The sequence below is a fragment of the Mustela nivalis genome (assembly GCF_964662115.1).
Source record: "Mustela nivalis genome assembly, chromosome: 7".
NCBI lineage: Eukaryota > Metazoa > Chordata > Mammalia > Carnivora > Mustelidae > Mustela > Mustela nivalis.
In genome coordinates this window covers 28,069,177-28,092,127 of record NC_139026.1, presented here as the reverse complement: position 1 = coordinate 28,092,127, position 22,951 = coordinate 28,069,177, and the positions used below count along the sequence as shown (strand labels likewise).

The 22,951-nt window shown below is 37.0% G+C and overlaps 1 protein-coding gene and 1 long non-coding RNA gene across 2 annotated transcripts in view; one reads left to right on the top strand and one right to left on the bottom strand.

The window, feature by feature from the left end:
- The window catches only part of LOC309868704, a 78,784-nt gene extending 56,576 nt beyond the window's left edge, over positions 1-22,208 (top strand). The window contains exons 2-3 of the long non-coding RNA XR_014313799.1: positions 21,457-21,577; positions 21,800-22,208. This is a non-coding gene — a long non-coding RNA (uncharacterized lncRNA). The remainder of the gene's footprint in view (positions 1-21,456; positions 21,578-21,799) is intronic.
- Positions 2,851-22,951, bottom strand: part of EPYC (epiphycan) — a 36,709-nt gene continuing 16,608 nt past the window's right edge. The window contains exons 4-8 of the mRNA XM_082738817.1: positions 15,405-15,576; positions 10,407-10,565; positions 9,376-9,578; positions 8,003-8,098; positions 2,851-3,512 (exon numbers count right to left, since the gene is read on the bottom strand). Of these exons, the coding sequence (XP_082594943.1) occupies positions 3,342-3,512; positions 8,003-8,098; positions 9,376-9,578; positions 10,407-10,565; positions 15,405-15,576 (801 nt within the window). The 3' untranslated portion in view covers positions 2,851-3,341. The remainder of the gene's footprint in view (positions 3,513-8,002; positions 8,099-9,375; positions 9,579-10,406; positions 10,566-15,404; positions 15,577-22,951) is intronic.

The window sequence follows — 22,951 nt, the reverse complement described above, 5'->3', positions numbered from 1 at the left end:
AATAAAAGCATTGTTCCTGTATAGTTTCTTCCATGGTGACATGCATTTCATATTAATTCTTCTTATTAAAGAACGTTAGCATGGTATTGTTCTTGCTCCTTCCTTACTCTTCTTAAGCGAAACAGAAAATTATGGTTTATGATTTGTAGTTTTTTTCAGTAGACTGGCATTGTAATTCAAATTGTTCATGTACTGGCAAATCACCCAAGAAAATTACCACCAGAGCATGTTAAACGTAACTTTAAGAAATGCAATTAAGGAATTTTAAAAGACCTCTTTTAATTGGCCCATATTCCTTAAATACTATAAAATAAAGTGTTTTAATATGTAGTATTAGTTTTCTACTGCTGTGTAACAAATTCTCACAAACTTACTTAAAATAACATACATTTGTTATCTTGAATTTCAGGTGTTGGGGGCCCAGGAATAGCTTAGTTGGGAGTTTAGTTGGGTCCTCTGCTCAGGATCTCACCAGACTACAGTCAAGGCACCTGGCTGGCTTGGGTTCTCATGTGGGGTGCTCCATTTGGGAAAATGTTATGGCAGAATTTATTTCCATGTGGCTGTGTAAGTGAGGGCCCTCCGTTTTAGCTGTCTGTTGGCTAGAGGATGCCTTCAGGTTGGAGGCCACCCACAGGTCCTGGAGGTTGACAGCCATTCCTAGAGATTATTCTCACTTCCTTGCCATGGGCTTTCTCAGTAGGGCTGCTCATTCCTTCACGTCAGCAAAGCAGATCTCCCTAGTGCTTCCTAGCACAACGAAAACACACACACACAACACACACACACACACACACACACACATATGCATGCGTATCATAGTATGAGCTTGATATTGACATTAATGACATCTGCCATCTTTGTCATATTCTGTTGGTTAGAAGCAAGACCCAAGGTCTTACCAGCATTCAAGGGGAGAAGGTTACACAAAGACATGAAAAGCAAGAAATGGAAGGTTCACTAGGGGATTACCTTAGAGGATTCACCACACAGACCAAGTAAATTGAGTAAAATACGTCCTTCATATCAACTAGTATGACTTTATTTGGGAGACTTGAATAGCATGCAGCATTCTGAAATTCCATTAAATGCTGTATGAAAGCATAAGTTACGCTATGCTTTATGTTATGCAGGATATTACACTGTTACGTTGAAAACACACTGCTATCTTGGTGTTATTTTTTGTGCATTTGTGTGAATTGAAAAGGATGAATGCTAACACTTGATGGCAGTAGTAACTCATTCAAAATCCAGTCAGTGAGAGCCCCCCACCCCGCCCCCTCCATATACAAAACAAACTATAAGAAGATAGGTACTTCATTTTTATATTTATCACGAATGGCATATTTAAATTATTCCAGATTGCCAATATTTACTATCCTTTATTCTGGTGCAGTGTAATTGGGTATATTTATTAGATTTTAGCATTTTTCGATTGGCTTTTGGAAAGCAAGCCTCTGCTAATTAAACTTATAAATTAAAATTTTTAAGAGAGAATTTGGATATGCCTGAGAAATTTGGTCAGATAAGTAAAACTCAACAAATATTTTTTTAGATCCATCTTTGTCACCTCTTAAGTTCTACGGGCTATGAGAAAAAATAAATGGAATGCATTTTATACACTCTCAAAAACTTGCCTTTTGCAACCCTGAAGAGATCCAAGCAAACCAAAAAAGTAAGCGCCATCTGTTGGTCATAAAAGCTAACTACAAGGTATTAAGTCTTCCAGCCTTTCAAAAAGTGAGATGAACTGATAAGAACAGATACTATACTTGATCTTAGCCAAAAGGCCGAGAATGAACTCATTAACGTACTGGACTGATATGTGCTTTTCAGAATCAGTAGTGCTATACGTGCTGATATGGAAAAATTGTCAAGAAATATTTTTAAGTGAAAGAAGCAAAATTTAGAATAGTGATTACCTCTGGTATTTAAAAATCCATGTTTACATGTTAGATGCGTACATAATGGTGATGTGTGTGTGTAGACCTGCACATGTATTTTTGTATAAAAAAGGGAAATTGTTCAGGGCACTTGGGTGGCTCAGTCAGATGAGTGACAAACACTTGGATTTTTAACTCAGATCATGATCTCAGGGTCATGATCTCAAGGGGCATTGAGCCCCGCGTTGAGCCCTGCTGAGCCCCATGGGTTGGGCTCCTTACTCAGTACAGAGTCTGCTCCAGATTCTTTCCCCTTTTTTCTCCCTTACACAGTACCCTCCCCTTGCACTTCCCTTCAACAGAAAACTTCCCATTCCCCCTCTCTCTCTCTCTCAAATAAATAAATCTTAAAAAGTTTCTGTTTTTCATGAAACAAGTACAAGTTTTTGTTTCTCATGAAAACTTTTACAAAAGCACGCAAGAAACCATCGCCTAGTTATTTCTTGGGAGTAGAACTTGAGGTTTGCAGAAGGAAAGAAAATCACCTTTCATTGTATATTCCTCTGTCATTTTTTGTTTTTTAACCATGTCCCTGTGTTATGATCATACATTTCAGAAAGAACAACTTTCCTTAGCTTCTTCCCTAGTGTGGTGATCATATCATCATCTGTTTTCTATTTTCTAAATTTTATTTTGTTCACAGGCACAGAAATATACCAATAGGATGATTTGATTATTATTCAGTTGTGTTAGAGTGATAAGACAAGCCTAGGGTCCTCTACAGCACCATCATCTTATGAGATATAGCAATAAACTGCCATTTAAGCAAGGGTCTAAAATGAGTTCTCAGATCTTTAAGGTGAAAAAAATGATTTTTTTGAAGTTCATAATTAAATATTTTTTCAAAAACTGAAGATATGTGATATTGTCGATTATGATTATTTGCATGTTGTGATTATAATGGGTATTTTCCCACAAGGCCATTGTAAATTTTGAATTATTTTATTGTCTCCTTCATTCTCATGAATAAATTTGGAAACAAACACGCTTTAGTTAAAAAAGCAAAGGAATAGAAAAGTTTAAAAAACATCTAAATCTTGGCAATGCACCTAAAGTCTTCATTTTGGTTTTTTTTTTCTTTATTATAGACTTAACTTGAAATTATATGGGAAATAAATCCTTAAAAATTGCAAGTTATATGGGATATACAAGAGTATCTATGAAATCAAAACTAATGTTGTCATTTAGTTTTGCTCTTACTGTACATCATTTGGTTTTATTCTTGACTCACCTGGTGTTTGCTTAACATGCTAAATGTCATGATACCTTAAAACTTTCAGTCATACACCATGTTTTAGAACACAATTTGAAAGTATCATGCTGAGTTTCTGTTTTTGAATAGAGCAGTAAGAATTGTTCCATTATAATGAGTGTCATAATGCTAACCATGATCTGAAATTAGACAAGACTTCCAATAGGCAGACGAGGTAGGCACAGGTAGGCTTGAGGAGTTTTGCTGAGATTGATAGGGTTTCCATCCAATCGAATATCCTCCAGCGCCTTACGAATATAAGTTAAGTTTTTAACATTGCAGAAGGTGTCTTCATGCATCTCCAAGATGTTGTTATTCTAAGAGAGATGGCAATAAATGATAACACAAAATATGACATATGCTTATTATTGATTAATAACACAGTCCATTTGGCTTCACCCCATTTTAATTCTTTTGTTCCTTCTCTTATCCAAAAATGCATATTATGCGATCATTATGCCTTGAGCACTTTCTAGGCTGTGGGGATTAAATCACTGACGATTAAATCACTTGCACTTGAGTATTAGGAATGTTAAGTTAAGGAAGTGAGAAAACAGAGGTAAAGAAAAAGCTATTTCTAAAACTGATGGGTCTTGTGAAGGAAGAATGGTAACTGAGGAAAGTTATCTTAAAGAGATAGCAGTGGAGCAGAGAATGGACTAACACACTGGCATGGAAAGAGCCAAGATAAGAGCATTGCAGGGAGAGAGAAGACCACGGTTCAATTTGAGTAATTACCTTGGAATGTTCAAGAATGGGAAGAGTCAACATGGCTGAAGCAGAGTGAGGGAGAAAGTGAGCAACTTTCAAGAAGATAAGCAGGGCCCAGAAAGACATATTTAAAAATAACTTTGTTGGGTATATTTCACACACCATAAAATTCCTTCATTTTAAGTATACAGTTCAGTGGTTTTTAAGATAGAGAGTTAGTTGTACAGCCATCATCATAATTTAATTATTTTTTAAATTTTTAATTAATATTTTAGCCATAATTTAATTTAAGAACATGTTAAACCCTCTACATATTAGCAGTTATCCCCTCTGCCCATTTTCCCCTATCTTTAGCCCACGGTGACTTCAAATCTATTTTCTGTTTTTATGGATTTTCCAATTTTAGATATTTTCTATAAATGGAATCATAGTTCATCTTCTGTGACTGGGTCTTTTCACTTAGAACTGCATTTTCAAGGTTTATATATTTTGTATCATGTATCAGTACTTTGTATTTTATTGCCTGATAATATTCCATTGTGTGGATATGCCACATTTTTATCCATTCATCTGTCAATAGAAATTTGGATTTTTTTTCTGCTTTTGGCATTTATGAATAATGCTTCTATGAACATTTGCAAACAAGTTTTGTGTTCACACGTTTTCAGTTCTCCTGGGAGTTGAACTGTGGGTTTATACTAACTCTATGTTTAACACTTCAAGGAAGTGTCAAACTTCTCCAAAGTAGCCGCACCATTTTAGATTCTTACGACAATGTATGTGTTTCAATTTTCTCTGAATCCTAACCAACATTTGTAATTATCCGTCTTTTTTATTTTAGCCGACCAAGCGGGTGTAAGGTGGTATCTCATTGTGGTTTAGTTCATGGCTAGTGTATTTAATACAACTGACATTTAGTATCAATTTTATAACCTGCCATATTGCTGAACTCATTTATTAGTTCAAATGATTTAGTGGATTTCTTGTGACTTTCTATATAAAAAAATCTGTAGATCAATTTGGGGCCCATTTAAACCTTCCAAACCATTAATATGGACTATCTTTCCTTTATTTAGATCCCTTTCTCCCCAGATAAAATTATATACATTTAAGGAGTACAGAATAATGTTTTGATATATGTATACATTGTGAAATGATTACCACAATCAAGCTAATTAACACTTCCATCACCTCCCATGGTTTCCTTTTGCATGTGTTTCTGGTAAGAACACTTAAGATCAAAATTGAAAATAAAAGGAACACTTAAAATCTACTCCCAACAAATTTCAAGACCACAATAGGTATTCTTAACTATAGTCACCGTGCTGTATTACATCTCCAGAACTTATTCACCTTAAATAACTAAAACTTTATATTCTTTGACTAACGTGTTCCCATATCCCCCAGTCCCCACGTCCTGGCAACTGCCATTCTACTCTCTGCTTCTTTGAGTTTGACTTTTTTAGATTCCACATATAAGTGAGATCTTACAATACGTGTCCATCTGTGTCTGGCTTATTTCACTTAGCATAATGTTCTCACCCATCTTGTTGCAAATAGCAGAACTTCTTCTTCTTTTAAGATTGTTTTTCTTTTTTAAAGAATGAAAAATATCCCATTGTATACATATACCACAATTTCTTTATCCAGTCACCCATTGATAGACCCATGGTTTGCTTCCATATCTTGGCAACTGTGAATAATGCTGCAGTGAACATGAGAGTGCAGATGTCTCTTTGAGATACTGACATTGATAAGTGTTATTCATTTCACTTGGGTATATATTCAGAAGTAGGATGGCTGGATCATCTGGTGGTTCTGTTGACCTTTTTGAAGACACTCCATACCATTTCCTTTAATGACTATACCCCTTACATTCCCACCAATGCTACAAAGGGTTCCACAACCTAGTCAACCTTGTTATCATTGGTCTTTTTGATAATAGCTATGTAGTGAGATGACATCTCATTTTGGTTTTGATTTGCATTTCCCTTATGATTAGTGACAGTGAACATCTTTTCATATACTGGTTGGCTACTTCTATGCTTTCTTTTAAGAAATGTCTACATAGGTCCTTTGCCAATATTTTAATTGATTTTTTCGTTGAGTTATTTGAGTTCTGTATATATTTCTGCTATTAACCCCTTACCAAATGTATGGTTTGTATATCTCCCACTTATAGGTTATCTCTTCTCTCTGTTGATTGTTTCCTTTGCTGTGCAGGAAGCTTTCAACAATATTGTAACATTCAGTCTACAAGTCTTGTACATTTTTTGTTAAAATTATTCCTAGGTGATTTATTATTTTGTGATTAATATGAATAGAATTGTTTTCTTAATTTCATTTTCAGATTGTTCATTTGTAGTGTATACATACACAATATTTGTATATTAATTTTATTACCTACGACATTGCCTAAATCATTTATTAGATTTCTTTTTTTGACTCATTGCTTATTAGGGAAAGTGTTGTTTAATATCTTCATATTTGTGACTTTTCCAAATTTTCTTTGTGGCTAATTTCTATTTTAGTTCCATTGTAATCAGAAAAGTACTTTGCCTGATTTCAGTTCTTTTCAATTTGTTGTGGCTAGTTTTGTGGCCTAGTATATGACCTTTCCTGGGAAATGTTCACTTGAGAACCATATATGTTTTGCTATTATTAGGAGGAATGTTCTATAGATGACTGTTAAGTCTAGTTGATTTTTTTTTGTGTTTTTAAGGTGTTCTTGAACTATTTCCAAGTTGATCTTATGACTGGTTGTTCTATCCATTATTGAAAGTGGAGTATTGGAAGCCCCAACTTATTGTTAAATGGTTTATCTCTCCTTTCAATTCTGACAGTTTATGCTTCACACATTTTGAGGCATATTGTTTATAATCATTAATATAATAATGCAATAATGGTTAATGAGTGTATAATTATATATTGTTAGGTAAATATATGTTTATAATCATTGACTCTTTCTGATGGCTTAACCGTCTTCTCATTACAAAGTGTCTATAAGGAATAAAAGGTTTTTAGTGCCTATGTGCTGTACTACTCCTTTTGATGCACCATTAATAATAACTATGCCTTACATGTAAGTCCTTATCATGTTCCCATCACTGTACCATTCACTTTGTCAACTAAAACTGTGGTACAAGGAGGCTCAGATATTTTGTCTAATCTTTAGAGAGGATTAGAAGTAGAATTTAAGTCTAGGGAATCTGCTTTTGCCAGAGCATTCATTCCTAATTACTGTACTGTATTTTGACAAACTTTTTGAAATGAATCAAAATTGGGGATTTTTATATAAACATTAAAAATAAATATGGAGGACAACATAAGTTAAAAACAGCTAATACTGGATATTGATGAAGTGATCATGAGAAGAGAGATGCTTAAAGGTACACTTAATGCCGTTTTAAGCCTTAAAATAGGGAATATGAAGCCAATTACTTCTAGTTAAATGTTGTATTATATACACAAGCCCATTGTGTTTGAATACAACATCAGAGACACATTTACTTTGTAGGGTCAATATTATCACAGACAACAGTAATAAAATTTAATTCAGAATTACAAAAACACATTGGAAACACATTTTCTTAACCCAGAGAGATGGAAGTCTGTCATCTATCAGCAGATAGGAATGCCCTAGGATTGAGTTTAATTCAATACATGAAACTTAAAATTAAAAGCTAAAGTTGACACATTTTTCTCTCCTGAAAGCTAGAAAATAAATTAGATTTCTCTTTCTCCCATTTTCTCTTCCACTTCCAAATCTTACACATTTCTTCAAGAAATGAAATTTTCAGTGTTGTTTGTATTTTTTTTTTCCGAAAGTAATTTTGGGTGCCAGAAAGATGCATTATGATTTGACAAAGACTGAACATCTTTAAAGACTGAAGTCATTATCAAAAAATCAGTATAGACAGAGGCATGAATGTACAAAGACCTTGCGCTCCAATTGAGAGAGAGAGAGGAGAAAAAGAGGAAAAATGGTGACAGTGTGTCAACAGACCATTATAAAGACTTCCTGTGTCCTGACTTTTTCATCTTTATTTTTGTTTTACATGGAGCTGTTGGGCATTCGTTACTGGTGAAAACCTACCTGGAGGTGAAGGGCCCGTAGGTTTTCCGGGAGTGGCAGAGGGATGTGGTCCAAATTGTTATCAGTGAGGTAGAGGTGATGGAGATCAGACATATCCTGTAAACATTCCAAATGTAAGGACTTAGTGGAAATTAGCGGTACTGCAGTTGTGTTTTCCATTCCCTGTTCATGCAACTATTTGTAAAATAACACATGGCTGTCAAGGTCTTGTTTTGCAAAGACGAAGCAGATCAGTTCCCCAGGTGACTAGACATAAGTCAAATGAGTTTTGGAAAAATTAACTGTAAGTGAATATTTCTGGATGAAAATATAAAGAGCTTCTCAAGATCTTCAAAGAACCTTGCTTTGCCCACTCTCACTTTCTCTGTTTAAGCAAGGCAGTGTCTTCCCATGGGAGACATTTTGCTGAGGGGTTTTGAGGATCTGGGTGAGGCAGAGGAAGAATGGCCTTTGTGTTACAGGGACAGATAAAAGAGAGTTTCTCTCCAACAAAATCCTGTTCTCTCTAGTACAAGTACTAGGAAAAGGACAGCCTAGCAAGAAAAAACAAACAAACAAACATACAAACAAAATTTAGACAATAATAGGTCTACTCTAGACAAACACCACAGAACAAACCATGACTCACCACCACCCATGCCACAAAAGCTGAATGGGGAGACTGAACTTTGACCCTTGGCCGGCTACAGTGAGGTGTCCTAGCTCCCTTGCCAACCAGAATTACAGGAGAGCTGGTGGAGAAACAGGACTTCGGTCCTTGCTCTGCAGTAATGGGTCCACATCGCCCCCTGCACTCTCCCCGTGTCCCTTCAAACAGAATTTTAAATTTGTTTATTGGAGTTTAGAAGAGCAGCTTGAATACAGTAAGAGTGGATAAGAGAGCTGGCTGGTGAGTGTTCTCAGGCCCTGTGCTGTTACTACTCTAAGCAAGACCCTCTGGCCCCAAACTTGCTTTCTTCACTTAGAAAACAAAATTTCTAAAATTAACCAAATCCATCCTTTTTGCAAGGTCATGTAATGGACTTCTACCTCAAGGCATCACCCACACCATGCACAGGTAGTCGTCCTTTAAGCCACACAAAATATTGGTCTTGAGTGGAGTTCTTAGAAAGTACAAATGGCCTGGCTGACACCGTTTCCAGGGGCTCCAGAGTTCATGCAAGCTCTGCTCTCCGTCCCTCTTGTTCCACCAGCCTCAGAACTTAGCAAAACACAGTATTTCCCAAAAGCTTGGTAAATAGTATGGTGTAGTTTATTTTAGGAGGTAAAAATCTCATCCAATTGAATCTGCTTATGGCAATAAAAATGCTAGTCATTGGATGGCAAATGGGCTAGAAGGATGAGAAACTTCCATATCCAGACTTAAAACTCACTTTAAATGCTTCTTGCTTTATTCCTTTCCTTCCCAGCCTATTGCTGCTGATATCGATAAATGTCAAAGTGTTTGGCAGTTCGGGGAGCTGCCTTATTTTATTGTCACGCAGGACAAGCTCCCGGAGGCGAGGTAGCTTTCTGAATGCATCCTCATCAATTTCAGATATTAGATTTGATGTCAAATCGATCCTTCTTAAATCATCTAGAAGGAAAAATGAGGGAGGTGGTTAAACACTCTTAAATATGTTTTGTTCACATAAAAGTACGACGATAAATTTTCCCACATGACAGCAAATAGAAATATGAAGTGAACTAGCAATAGACAACTAATGAAATAATTGTTTCTAACTACTTTATATGAAAATGTAATTCTTTCCTCCCGGTACTTTACATATTTATGTACTTGTAAAAAAGCGTAATTTTAACAACGGTATTGACACATATTTATCTGGTCTTTTCCCTGAAGTCTTCATAAGCTTTGTCTAGATTTTACTATTTAAAAGGTTTCCCTCAGTAATGACAGATTGCTATACTTTCTCATCGTTATAGATACATTAGCATTAAAAAACAAAGGCGTTCAAAAGAGATTTTCAAATGATTGAAACAGTTTATAAAGACAAGTTCCAAAATTCTTCAAAGTTGGCAACAATTATAAAGTCAGAATGTAGGCTTGTAGGCATTGATCATAAAGCAGTTGTGCCTTAATGGAAGTTATTCAAACAACCCAAATTATATGGCCACAACATTTTACTCAATGTCATGACATGATAATGAGATCTAGTCTATAAAATATACATATTTATGATTCTATTTCTTGAAAATTTTATTTGAAAATATATAGTTTCTTAATGACCTTTCACTCTTCCTCCATTTTTTCCCCCACATAATTAAAGCAAACCTTCAAATATTTAAATAAGGAAAAGATAGTTGATTTAAGAGCCATATTTTCATATTCAAGTTTCATTTTGTAGTGCAATAATTTTAGGAAAGTCTGTAAAGAAGACAAGGAAATTAGTGCTGTCGTCCATACTTAGGCTTGCAAAATCATTTTTGTTGATCTTTTTAATTCTGTTGAAGCGGGAATAGAAATAAGCAGTGTTCCTGGGCAGCGGAGGGATAGCATCAAGTTCACGGTCATCACAGTATACAGTGGTACTTATACACGTACACAGAAGGCAGGTTGGAAAGTCTAAAAGGTAGAGGCAAATAATTACATGTAAGCAACAAAAACAGCTGGTAAGAGATAATGTGATTAGATGTTTGTTAAATAAGTTTACAGTCTCATACAGACCATCCTGGTATATTTCATATTTTCTTATATAGTTTTCTATAAATGGAGATTAAATCAAATGTACCAATTAAAGCAGCCATAATAACTAGTACATTCTTTGTACGGTTTTAAATTTTATTTTAAATGACCCAGTGGCTATAATGTGGTTGTTGCTTTTATACTCATTAGAAATTCTCTTTTCAAATATAAATATTAAGACTGGTTTTTGTAAAGTTAAAACATCGCACATAATATTTTTATTAGGTCTTTGGTTCAATATTTAAACACCCCACTGAAACAATCTGCTTCAAGAAAAAGGGTAATAATCCTTTATATGAATTCACTCAATATGTAAGTATTGAATCCTTTCTAGGGAGACGCAATTCTATTTTATGACCTTCTATGAAAGATAAATGTGAGTCACAAAATAAAATGATAAATCTGCAAAATGTCATGAAATAATGAGCATAAAATAGGGGAATTTGACTCAGTCTGACAGTCATGGTTCTCTGAGGCGGTGATAACTGAGTTGGGATCTGCAGGAACAGCAGCTGACCATGTACCTCGCATTGGGAGTGAAGAGTGAACAGGTAATGAAAACAGCATGGGCCAAGGCCCTTCCCTTTGGAAGGACTAAAAGATGGTCCATGCGGCTATAGCACAGAGAACATTGAAATGTAAGGGACATACCATCCAGAGGCCTTATCGGCTGTTATCGCATCTTATCCTCAGGATGGGCAGGGTATTTTGTGATCAGATTTGCGTATTAGGAAATCACTCTGCTTGAAGGTGTGGTAGAGGACCGAGGGAGGGCCAGTGGACAGAGTGGACAGAGGGGAGATGAGTTGTTACCTGGATCAAAGATGACGGCTGCTTGGCTGCGCTCATGATGACATAGCGAAAAGGCAAGAGATCAAAGATATTTGTAAGGCTGGGTTATATCTTAACATCTCGGTCGGTCTCTACCGCGCTCACATGCACGCACATACACTCCCCTTCAGTCTCTGTTTAGCGGTCCTGCAGAGGACAGTGAGCTTCGAAGGAAGATAGAAAAGCAATGACCAGAAGGAAAGGAAGAAAAGAGAACGGGAAGATGTATTGGAGGCCAGATGGAGAGGGAGAAGGAAAAGGGAATAGAAAACCTTCTAACGGCTGCTGAGATGTCCGGTAAGTTAAGGACTGTCAGGTAAATTAAGAGATTGGAATGACTAATCTCTTGGATTAGTCATTGGGGTGGCTATAGGCCACTTCTGTAAGAGCTTCGGAGTGAGGGGGCTGGAAGCCAGATTAACTACCAGTTGAAGAGGGGAGTAGGGGTTGCAGAGATAGTTACGGCAAATGTAGACAATGCTGTTGAGATGTTTGTGAAGGAAGAGAGGGGGATGGTGATAGGCATAAGCAGATATATTGGCAGTGTGTAAATTGAGTGAACAGGATCCACTTGTGGTTTGTGATCAAGAACCAGTAATGTGCTTATGAAGGTCTTTTTGCTGTCATTAAGTAGGAAAGTTAATTACAATAATAGCTTCAGGAATGAAAACTATTTTAAGACTGGAAATCTGAGAAAAACAATTTAAGGGGAAGCTATAAAGTATTTAACACTTGCCGATTTTTCAAATGATTATAAATTAATAGTTGCCACTTATAAAATTTTAAAAAGGCATTTGAGTCTTCTATGTATTCATGACTTTGCTTTAGCAATAATTGCTTAGGATAATTCATACTATATATGTATATGCTATATACATATATATGTGTATATATTCACACCAGTTATAATTTAATTCTCTTTTCTTCCACTCATAACCCAAGTCTACTTTATATGGCTTCAGAATATTGTTTTTAGAAATCTATATTAGTCATAAAAAATGATATTTTGATTACTAATGATTTAATATTTCTTTCCAAGCTATTTAACTTTGTTGAGTATATAAGACTTAAATTTAAGGGCACCTGGTTGGCTTAGTAGGTTAAGCATCTGCCTTTGGCTCAGGTCCTGATCTCAGGGTCCTGGGATTGAGAGCGCAACATCTGGCTCCCTGCTCAGTGAGGAATCTGCTTATCCCTCTCCCCCTACTCATGCTCTCTTGCTCTCTCTTGGTGCTCACTCTCTCTCTCAAGTGAATAAAGAAAATCTTTATTAAAAAGATTTAAATTTGGGACACCTGGGTGGCTCAGTGGGCTAAAGCCTCTGCCTTCCGCTCAGGTGATGATCTCAGGGTCCTGGGATCAAGCCCTGCATTGGGCTCTCTGTTCACAGGGAGCCTGCTTCCTCCTCTCTCTCTGTCTGCCTACCTCTCTGCCTACTTATGATCTCTATCTGTCAAATAAATAAATAAAATCTTTTAAAAAAAGATTTAAATTTAATTTTAAAGTTTAGAATTTCTGGTGATGCTTAGCCTGTGGAAATTAAAATGTTAATTAAAGTTTTAACTTTATTACTCACCCTCGCTCTACTTCGGAGATAACTCCCCCCCCCCCCAAAGTCATAGATGTTTTATATAGTTTCAAAGCTGACATTCTTGAGCCATAATTTTGACAAAAGTTTTTGAAAAGATTAGGCATTATGTTTTTCTGTTGTGCTTGGCTTGGCTGACAGACCTGAGTATATGGGTAATGATGCCAGATAGTCAACTTTTGAAGGATCTGAAATTGCTTAAAAGTAAATCATGTTCTAGATATATTTACTTTCCCTACTGGAAATTTTCTTCTGGGTACTCCTTCTATTGTGTGTGCATCTCCTGGGGTTTATTTGGAGAGTGTTCTACTACTCCCTAGAATAGTAACTATGTGGAAAGAATATGATGTATTCTTCAGAGATACTGGCTTAGAGTTTAGTGGTCTCTCTTCACATTTCAACACCACTGTGTACCACCTCAATGATCTTCGACAACTTTTACACTATGTTAGGGTTTTAGTTTTCTATTGTAAAGTGGAAACAATAATACCTAATACATAGTATCATTCCGACTCTTCAAAGAGTTCATATACATAAAACACTTTAGTGGTTGGCATATCCACAGCCTTTTACAAAAGCCAACTTTTACATTACTTATTGGTGAACAGTTAAAGACTGGTAGATGCAGAGAGTAGATGGGGGTTACCAGGGGCTGGGTGGGGAGCAACGAGGTGTTGTTGGTCAACAACTGTAAAGTTTCAGTTATGCAAAACGATTAGGTTCTGGAGATCTGCTGTCCAACATAATGCCTGGAGTTAACAAAACTGTATTGTACACTGAAACATTTGTTGAGAGTAGAAAAATAACAGAGTTAGGAGAATAACTAACATTTATTATGTTCACGATGGGTCAGGCACAAGATTCATTCATTTAATTCTTACAACAGTTCTATGAAGTAAGATCTATTATTTATCATCCCATATTTTAAATAAGTAAACCAAGACAAACAGTATTGAATGGCTTGATCCAGACTGCATATCCAGGAAGTCCCAAAGCTGGCATTTGAATGACTTCCCTCTCTTGTTCTCTCAGTATGCTCTGTACAGAGTTTTGTTGTATGACTTGGAACACATTATTGCTTCTACATTTGTTTGCAAGTCTGTGTCCCTGTACTACACAAAAATATCCATGATAACAGTAGTCGTTTTAAGATAAGTGTTATGCCTCCAGAACTTAGAGGTACAGAGACGCTCCAACTCTATACTCATATACTTTTGCAATGGGAATTCTACTCATTTTTGTACACCCCCTCGTTCTGCCGTTCTCCATGTGGGAAAGCCTTCTGGTGTGAGTCCGTCTGAGTGCCCCCTTGGATGACATGGACACATTCTAACACGAAATATAGACAGATCATAGAATTGTATTTAGCAACAGGAACGCTTCCTCATTAACTAGAAGGCTCTTGTTTAGATCACCTTCAGGCGGTACAAGATACAGTCCAGTGTTACAGAATGCTTTCCACTCGGCTTCTCCCAAGGACTGAATGAGAAGAAGCCCATGTTCCAATAAGTACACAGACAAGAATCAGAACAGGCTCACTTGAGGGGCGTCTGGGTGGCTCAGTGGGTTAAAGCCTCTGCCTTCAGCCTTTAGGGTCCTGGGATCAAGCCCCACATCGGGTTTTCTCCTCAGCAAGGAGTCTGCTTCCTCCTCTTTCTCTGCCTGCCTCTCTGCCTACTTGTGATCTCTGTCTGTCAAATAAATAAATAAAATCTTAAAAAAAAAAAAATCCAGGGTGTGCAATAACAGCTATGAGATCTCTTGACAAGTTCCTACCATTTTTTGGAGCTCGTTTCCTCAATAAGGAATACCTATGACCTTTACACGGAGGTTGTAATAGTCAAATGAGAGAATGTGAGGCAAGCATTGTGACCCACAGATCGCCTGCGCCCAGTCAGTGTAAAATGTTATTACTATTGCCGTCATCACCATCAGCCACCACCATCTTATCCCCCTAAACTGCTGTGGCCTGTTCTGTCAGACCTGGATTCTCATCTTGCTCTAACATGTAGTGGATTCTTTGTTCTAGAAAGGCATTCTACCACAACGGTTTAGAGTAATGATGCTAAATCAATAGTTTTGTCCCAAATCTTTGGTTATTTGATAATTTCCATCATGCCAAAGCTGAATTCTTAAATGTTTAATATTTGAATATAAAATATATGTGTATCTCCTGCTTCAAACCCAGCCTATGGCAAAACTTTCCCTGTGGGTCATGTCGGTTGCCTGTGGCATTGGAGTTGGCAGCTTTGAGGTGTGACCAAGTGGACTTAATTCAGATCACCCATGATGGACCTGACCTTCATTAGTGTGTGGGCCCAGGACCCCGGTGAATTCAGGCTCCTGTGGAGAGGAGCCATCGATCAGTCTGGGGGTGGACTCCTCTTCTTCCTCCTCTTCAGCCTCATCCGGCAGTGGGGGTGGGGTGAGGAGCTCTCTGTTCCCAGAAGGCATCACTGTGGCTGTTTCAAACTGAAAAAGAAACAGAATTTCATCAGGCAACCTTCTTAATCACCCACACTATGGGGCACGACACAAATTTTACACATATCCATTTTTGCCACAAGAGGTCGCTGGTGTTCTGAAATTCGACTCTGCAGGGCTGTCTCGCCTGGCTGAGCACATGTGGTTCTAGTTACTGTTGGTTTTAATTAATTTTGCTTTTCAAATCTTAGTAATAATTTCCAATGCCCATGGCTTTTTGGTTTTTGGTTTTTGGTGGGTTTTTTTTGGTCATCCTGCTCTTTCAAACGTTTTCACATGTTTATTCATTTTTTAAAAGCCTCATTTATTGTTTTCTAAATACATAGCATTGCAAGAATGCATTATTGCTGGGGAAGATTCAAATTAATCCAGAAGTATGCAAAATAAAATCCCAAACTCCCCTTCACCCTGAAGTCCAGATTCCATTCCCTTTGAAGATAATAACCATTAAGAAATTAAGGTGTGTGCTCCAGTCGTTTTAATCCTTGTTTTCCTAGATTCAAATATTCTGGGCTTGTTTGTTTGTCTGTTTGTTTTACAGTTTACACTTCTCCAATTGTTTTATTGTAAAGTATCATTTATACCAAAAGAAAAATATATATGGAGTTATGAAAACTATAGATTTGATTATGATGTGAGTAACAGGTATTACCGACAATACCTGAGTTTGTTACATTGACCTTTTCGAGAGCTTTGACAATAGAGGGAACTTACTAAAATGGAAAAAAAAAAAAAGATGCTCAAATATTTTTCTTAGATAATACTTGGTTTTCTCTTCTTGCATATTTTGGGTGAAGAGTAACTCCTCTTAGCAGCACCGTTTGCATTTAGAATAACTCCTTACTCTCAAATCTCTTCTCATGCCTCAATGTCTGTTCCTCTGTATTACTTAGTAAATGTCTACCTCCCTGACAACTTTGTCACTTTAAGCAGGAAATCTGTTCAAGATAGTTGGCAATAGGCAGCGCCCACTGTTGGGCACATACTTACTTCATGGAAGCCCCAGAAATCCCAGATTCTCCTTTTTCAGCCCTGATAGGGCTGCTTGATTCTTTCCACCCTTCTTTATTTGCATGTATTAAACAAGCAAACACACACACACACACACACACACACACACACACACACACACAAATTACCTTCTAACTTTAATGTCAAAATGACAGGCACGGTATTTCTTTTATGTGTAAAATACATACAGAACTAGGGCAGATATTTTGTGAGTATTCTAGATAGATATTTTAGATAATCACAATATTTTAAAGAAACGTTTATTATTTAGTGTGTTTTTTTTCATAAATTTGAATACATTGCTTCACAAATGAAAATCATTCCTTTAAAGGAACACTAAACTATTTTGTCAGTTCACACTTTTGAACTGTGTCTCTTTCTGTGTTTCTATAGGGTCTCCCCACTTCTGCCTTTCCTACACTGTATTGAAATGACGCCATCAGTTTTCTGCCTATTCAAGCCCACTAGTTGGTACACTCTAAGTTACATGTTTTATCTTTGTAACTCAAACCTGTAGCATGATAGGTGATCAACAAGTACTTCTTAAATATAATTTTAAAATTGCTTGTGCAGAACATATCTATTTCACAGCTCTACATTTAATTTTAGAGATTTTATTGATAAGAATCACGAATGTGTTCATGTTCACTTTAAATGTACTTAAAGCATGAATCAAACAAAAACAACTCATACTGTCTTTGGTGCATTAGGAAGCCATACACAAAGATTTTGTAAAACTTGGCCAGGAATCTCCACTTGAGAAGATTGGGCATACTTCCTTAAACAAGGAGACATACGGTTTCCATCTGCAGGATCAGAATGAAGCAGATTTAGAAGGAATAGACCTGCAGAGACCAAAAGGAGGCTCCAGGAAGAGCGGAAATTGAGACAGATGTTTCATGGAAGGGAAGGAGCCTAACGGGAGAAGCACATTCCAGACACGTTGCCTTGAATCGTTAGCTTTGCAGGAAAAATGTTTGCACATACTTTCTACAGATAATTGTTTTTCCACTCATCTGACATGAAGCTGTAAGCTCTCACTTGTCATCCAGTATAATGAGGCAAAAACAGCTTTTGTGTCTATCGGAACCTGTTTTGTTCATGCTTCCTTGTTAATAAAACGTGAATGTTGAACAATTTTGAAGACCTAGGGAAAGGAGCGCTTTTGCAGCTCAGCAAAATCCCAGAACTATACACTCAAAATGCTGTTCCTGGGAAGCTTTTGCGCTGCAGACACGTTTATTCTCACTACTGAATAGACAGGGTTTAGGCTTCTGTCATTTTTTTTTCTTCTTCTTTTAACAATTTCCATACTGTGATACAAAGTTGTGAGGCAATGCATGCAGAGAAAGGAAGCCAGGGAAGCATGAGCACCTGGCTGTCCACATGGCTGACTTTTATGCTTACGCTACCGAAACCTAAATTTGGGAATAAAGACAAATGGCCAGACAACACCCCTGCCCCTTTTCCTCAAGCTACCACAGGCAACCCTCAAATGCAAATATAATCGAGGCTCCGACATAAATATTCTTCCTTTCTGTACTTTCCTCCATTATTTTTCCTCGTTTTACTCTGAACTGTTCCCTACTAAACTGTTTTAACCTCTTAATTATATTTACCTGAATTTTACGAACACAGTAAATACAGAGGATCACTCCTGCCTACGGCCCTGGACTTAGCCATCCCTGTGCTTGCATAGTCTTCCCGGTGTGGGACCAGCAGTGCACCATCTCTGCGTGGACTGGTTTGTAGTAAGTTGTCAATTTCTACCCCCTTTTCACTGGGCTTTAGAGCTAGAGATAGTTTATGTCATGGTGGACTGTATGTAGGCATACTTTCCATGCTTATGAAAGAGGATGTCTGTACCAGAGATGACAGTTGCTTAGCCAACCGACAGTGACCTAGGTAGAGGGAAGTTTCAGCAGATGTCAGGTTGGAGCGTTAACAGTGCCAGGAAGGGTCCCCAGGGCTGCGTCGGCCTCTGCACCCACACAGCCTTGACTCCATGTAAGTAATCCAGCACCCCGACACAATCTCAGGGAAAAGGGAGTTGACATGGCCCTCAGGTGTGTTAGATTAAGTCTCTGCTCCCTGGAGACGTCAGGACTCTAAGTAGAAAAATGACTCAGTTTCCTTCCTCGTAGCAGATGATGTGTCCCGAGATTTACCAGCAATATTTATATCGTTAAGAATACCACAAAGGATTTGAGACTTTCGTTCTCCAATCATCAGAGGAGTCATCCACAGAAAAGCCTTTCTACAAAAGCCTTTCTACTCAGCACCATTTTAAGTGGTAACATTTGGTTATAAATAATTTTAATCAGATCCATTTGTCTCTTAGCAAAAAGCACATCTAAATGACCTGTAGGACTATATTGCTCCCACGGGGTCTACTTAATATGTTTGTCTTAATTTCAGAGTAAAACTATGAAAAAAAACAGTGCGTTTGGAAACAACAGTCATACTTCTTCCTGACTGCCTTCCCTTGCCAGGGAACCCTGTCAGTCCTGAGTTCTTATTGAACATGTTCCTTATACCTGTTGAGGATGGTCACAAGCCATTCGCTGTGGCGAAGAATGTGTTCCGACTAATAAAACATACTGTGTGTGGTTTTTCCTAATACTTTGATACCTTTTGATCTCAGCACTTAATCGGCAGCTGAATTTCCAATGAGGAACTTTATGAAAATGTCACATATGCATGATAGAAAGAAAGTTACAAAAGAGTTCAGGATACTCCGATTTGATAACTACCTTCGTGAATGAATGCAAAGATCACTGAATGAAAGAGTGAAATTGTAAATGTTGTAAATGAAATTGTTAAATGATGTCAATGGAAGGTTTGCCAGTCTTTATAATGATCTAATCGACCAGAAAGAATGTGCCAAGCATTACACTTCAATTAGGATCATTATGTCCACTTTACCTGTCAGTATTATTTTCAAACATCTATCAATACTTTTTTTTTTTCTCTCTCTCTCTGTGTCCACCACTGTTACCATAATGTAAGTCACTATCCTGGGAATACAACAATAGTTGACTTACAGGAAGTTGTCGCCTTCTCCGCTATATATTCACTCTGTAATGAGAATAAGCTCTTAAAAAGACAAAGCTGACCATGCCAAACTCTGCTTAAAATCCTTAAATGAGGGGCACCTGGGTGGCTCAGTGGGTTAAAGCCTCTGCCTTCGGCTCAGGTCATGATCCCGGGGTCCTGGGATCGAGCCCCGAGTCGGGCTCTCTGTTCAGCAGGGAGCCTGCTTCCTTTCCTCTCTCTCTGCCTGCCTCTCTGCCTACCTGTGATTTCTGTCTGTCAAAAGAAATAAAATCTTAAAAAAAAAAAATCCTTAAATGAATGTTTACTCTTAATAGTCACAAGAACAGTGCCATGCAGGAGCACAGAAACTTACTGGTTAAGTGGAAGGATGCTGAGGAGGTGAGCTTGACTCTAGCTTACCTCTGAGACTTTGGGTGAGTTACTTTATCTTATGAGCCTCAGTTACTCTATCTATAGAATTCTGGTACGCATAGTAGATAGTATAGCTGTGTTAGGACGAAAATGTTTATATAGTAAGTACCATGGAAATTTACTATTATTTGCTCTTTTTATTTTTGCTATTTTTTAATTTTATGTTTGCTATGATTACTAAAATACATTCAAAACTCTTTGACTTACAAGGTCTTGCATGGCTTGACCTGACTAGTGTCCCCTTTTTTCCATTCCATGTCAGTTTGCTCTTCTGCTGTACTGGCCATCTTGAATTTGTTATGCTCCTTGTTCTATAAGACATTTCCATGTATGAGTTGTTCTGCTTAGAATTCATCCCATACCTCATCTTTTTTCCCCAATCTTGTTTTACTTTTTAACTGCTTTATTGACAATACAGTAATCCATGAAGAAAAAGAAAGTGAAACATGTATACACTGAGATCCTTGTTGACTCCTTGATATTCACTTAGGGATGAAGATATAATTGTTCCTATTAGCATATAAAAAAATAAAGCAGATTTTAGTATAAATACTAATAGGGTCTGGGATAGAGTCACAGCGAGGTCTCCATCCCAAGAAACTGAAGTGACTTTAGCTTGTTCTCGTGATATAAAACTGACCTTAAAAATGCACACACACACACAAACACACACACACACACACCCATTCCTCCCAAGCTTTTGGGAGCAGCTTCCTGACTCTTGACTTACATGTGATAATAGTACGGCTAAAGAAATAAAAAAGTAAAATGAAGAGGGTGGCAGCCTAAAAAAAAAAAGTTCAGGATAGAATGGTTTATTTTTATGATCAGCATTGTTTGGAGATAGAAATATGAAATTTGTTGAATATACACAAAAGTCACTAAAGAGATCATCTCTGGTATCAAAAGAAGTTTTACTGTATCTCCTCAGGGCCTAGATGAAAATAACTAGCATGGATTGACTATTCATTATGTGAGCATCTGTTATGTTCTTTCCAGTGATTTGCATGTAATTATCAGAATCACTCTTTGTAGAAAGTGCAATAATTGTGCGCATTTAATAGATTTGTAAACTGAGACCGGGGATGGGAAGATCAAGTAAATTGTCAGAGGTTACATGATTTCTAAATACTAAGTCCAGGATTTGAATCTAATTAGGGCTGCCACAAGACTGCTTAGTTTACTGAATTGTGATTCTGTATCCAGTCAAATCAATTTCTGCTGAATTATCTAGCTTCTTAGGTACTTGCACTCTGAAATAGAGGGGTTCCGATCATGGAATTGAGCCTTATCATCACGGGGAAATGCCTTCACATTATAAATTCGTAAATGGACTTTTTTGTACAGATTTTAAGCCTCATATAATTTTTGCTTGGCATCATTCATCAGCCTGCAGTCCGATTTGATCATCACTGATTATGTTAGCCAGTCGCTGATCCTGAAGGCTGAAGACCATACCAAGGCCATGTTGTCCTGTGGGAGCACTTGACAGTCATTCAGTCTTCAACAGGTATGAAAAATATCATATAACATCGATGTAGGTGGATTATAACATTCGAGTAGCATTTATTATAATTCTCACTTTTGTGGGACATAAATATTATGTCAGAATGAAACTTTAGTCTGGTTAAACATGATGGCTAAGACAACTCCCAAGTATTCACCACAGTTTCATTTTCCTCCTGGGCATTCAGCTCAAGTACATTTTCCACTTTCTTTGATGCCGGCTTAGGTCATGTGGCCAGTTTTAGCCAACGGAATGGGAAAGGAAGTAACACAGCACATCTGGTCCAAATAAGTGAGGAGAAAGGATACTTTCTCAGTCTGTCAACAGAAGATACCAGTGTGACCTTGAAGTCCCAAGGTGAAGATGGTGAAGTTCTAGCGTGAAAGAAGTTTGAATCCCTGAATAACTACCTGAACTCTATTGGACAGTCACGTCAGCAAGATACGAATTTTTATTGTGTAAAGCCATGCGGATTTTGAAATTGTTTGTTACAGCCGCTAATGTAACTTGCCCTAATATACATCTTTTCAATTTTTGTTTTCTTATCCATTCCTTAGTCACACTGATGGAACAACTTTTAATACTTTAATACTAGGTTGATTTACCTAGCATGTATTATTGACACTAGAAAAAAATAAATAAATGCCTAGTTTTTGTCACTCTGTTCTCTGATTTCCTTTTTTTTTTTTTTTTTTTTTTTTTTACAAACAACTCTTCTTTGATCTTGCTTATTTGGTGGAGTACTTACTGAAAGAGTATAACCCCACATTTGAGTGAACTTACCATTATTTCGATTTACTTTTTTTTTTTTTTTTAAAGATTTTATTTATTTATTTGACAGAAAGAGAGGGATCACAAGTAGGCAGAGAGGCAGGCGGAGAGAGAGGGGGAATCAGGCTCCCTACTGAGCAGAGAGTCCCATGCAGGGCTCAATCCCAGGACCCTGAGATCATGACCTGAGCCAAAGGCAGAGACCCAACCCACTGAATCACCCAGGCACCCCCAATTTACTTATTTTTAAAGCTCAGTATTTTATTAACTAGATTAAATCAGTTAAAAAATATGTATAAAAAGCAAATGTCAAATATCAGAATTAGTTAATGGATTTCTATTTACTTCAAAAATCATAAAATCATAATATTTGATATTGCTAGGAGGTATTTATAAAAACGTGAATTCTTTTATGTTTTTAAAAATTTATCCTAATAGATGGTGATTCATCATAAATTTATAAATCTAATTGGTAATGCTTCTTTATATTTAATGCAATGAAATGAAATAAAGCAATAAAATGAAAAATTTTAATGCAAAAGAAAAAAGCTGATGATTTGAAGATTTCACTTAATCCTACCTTCTCTAGTCCATGTCCCTTCTGGG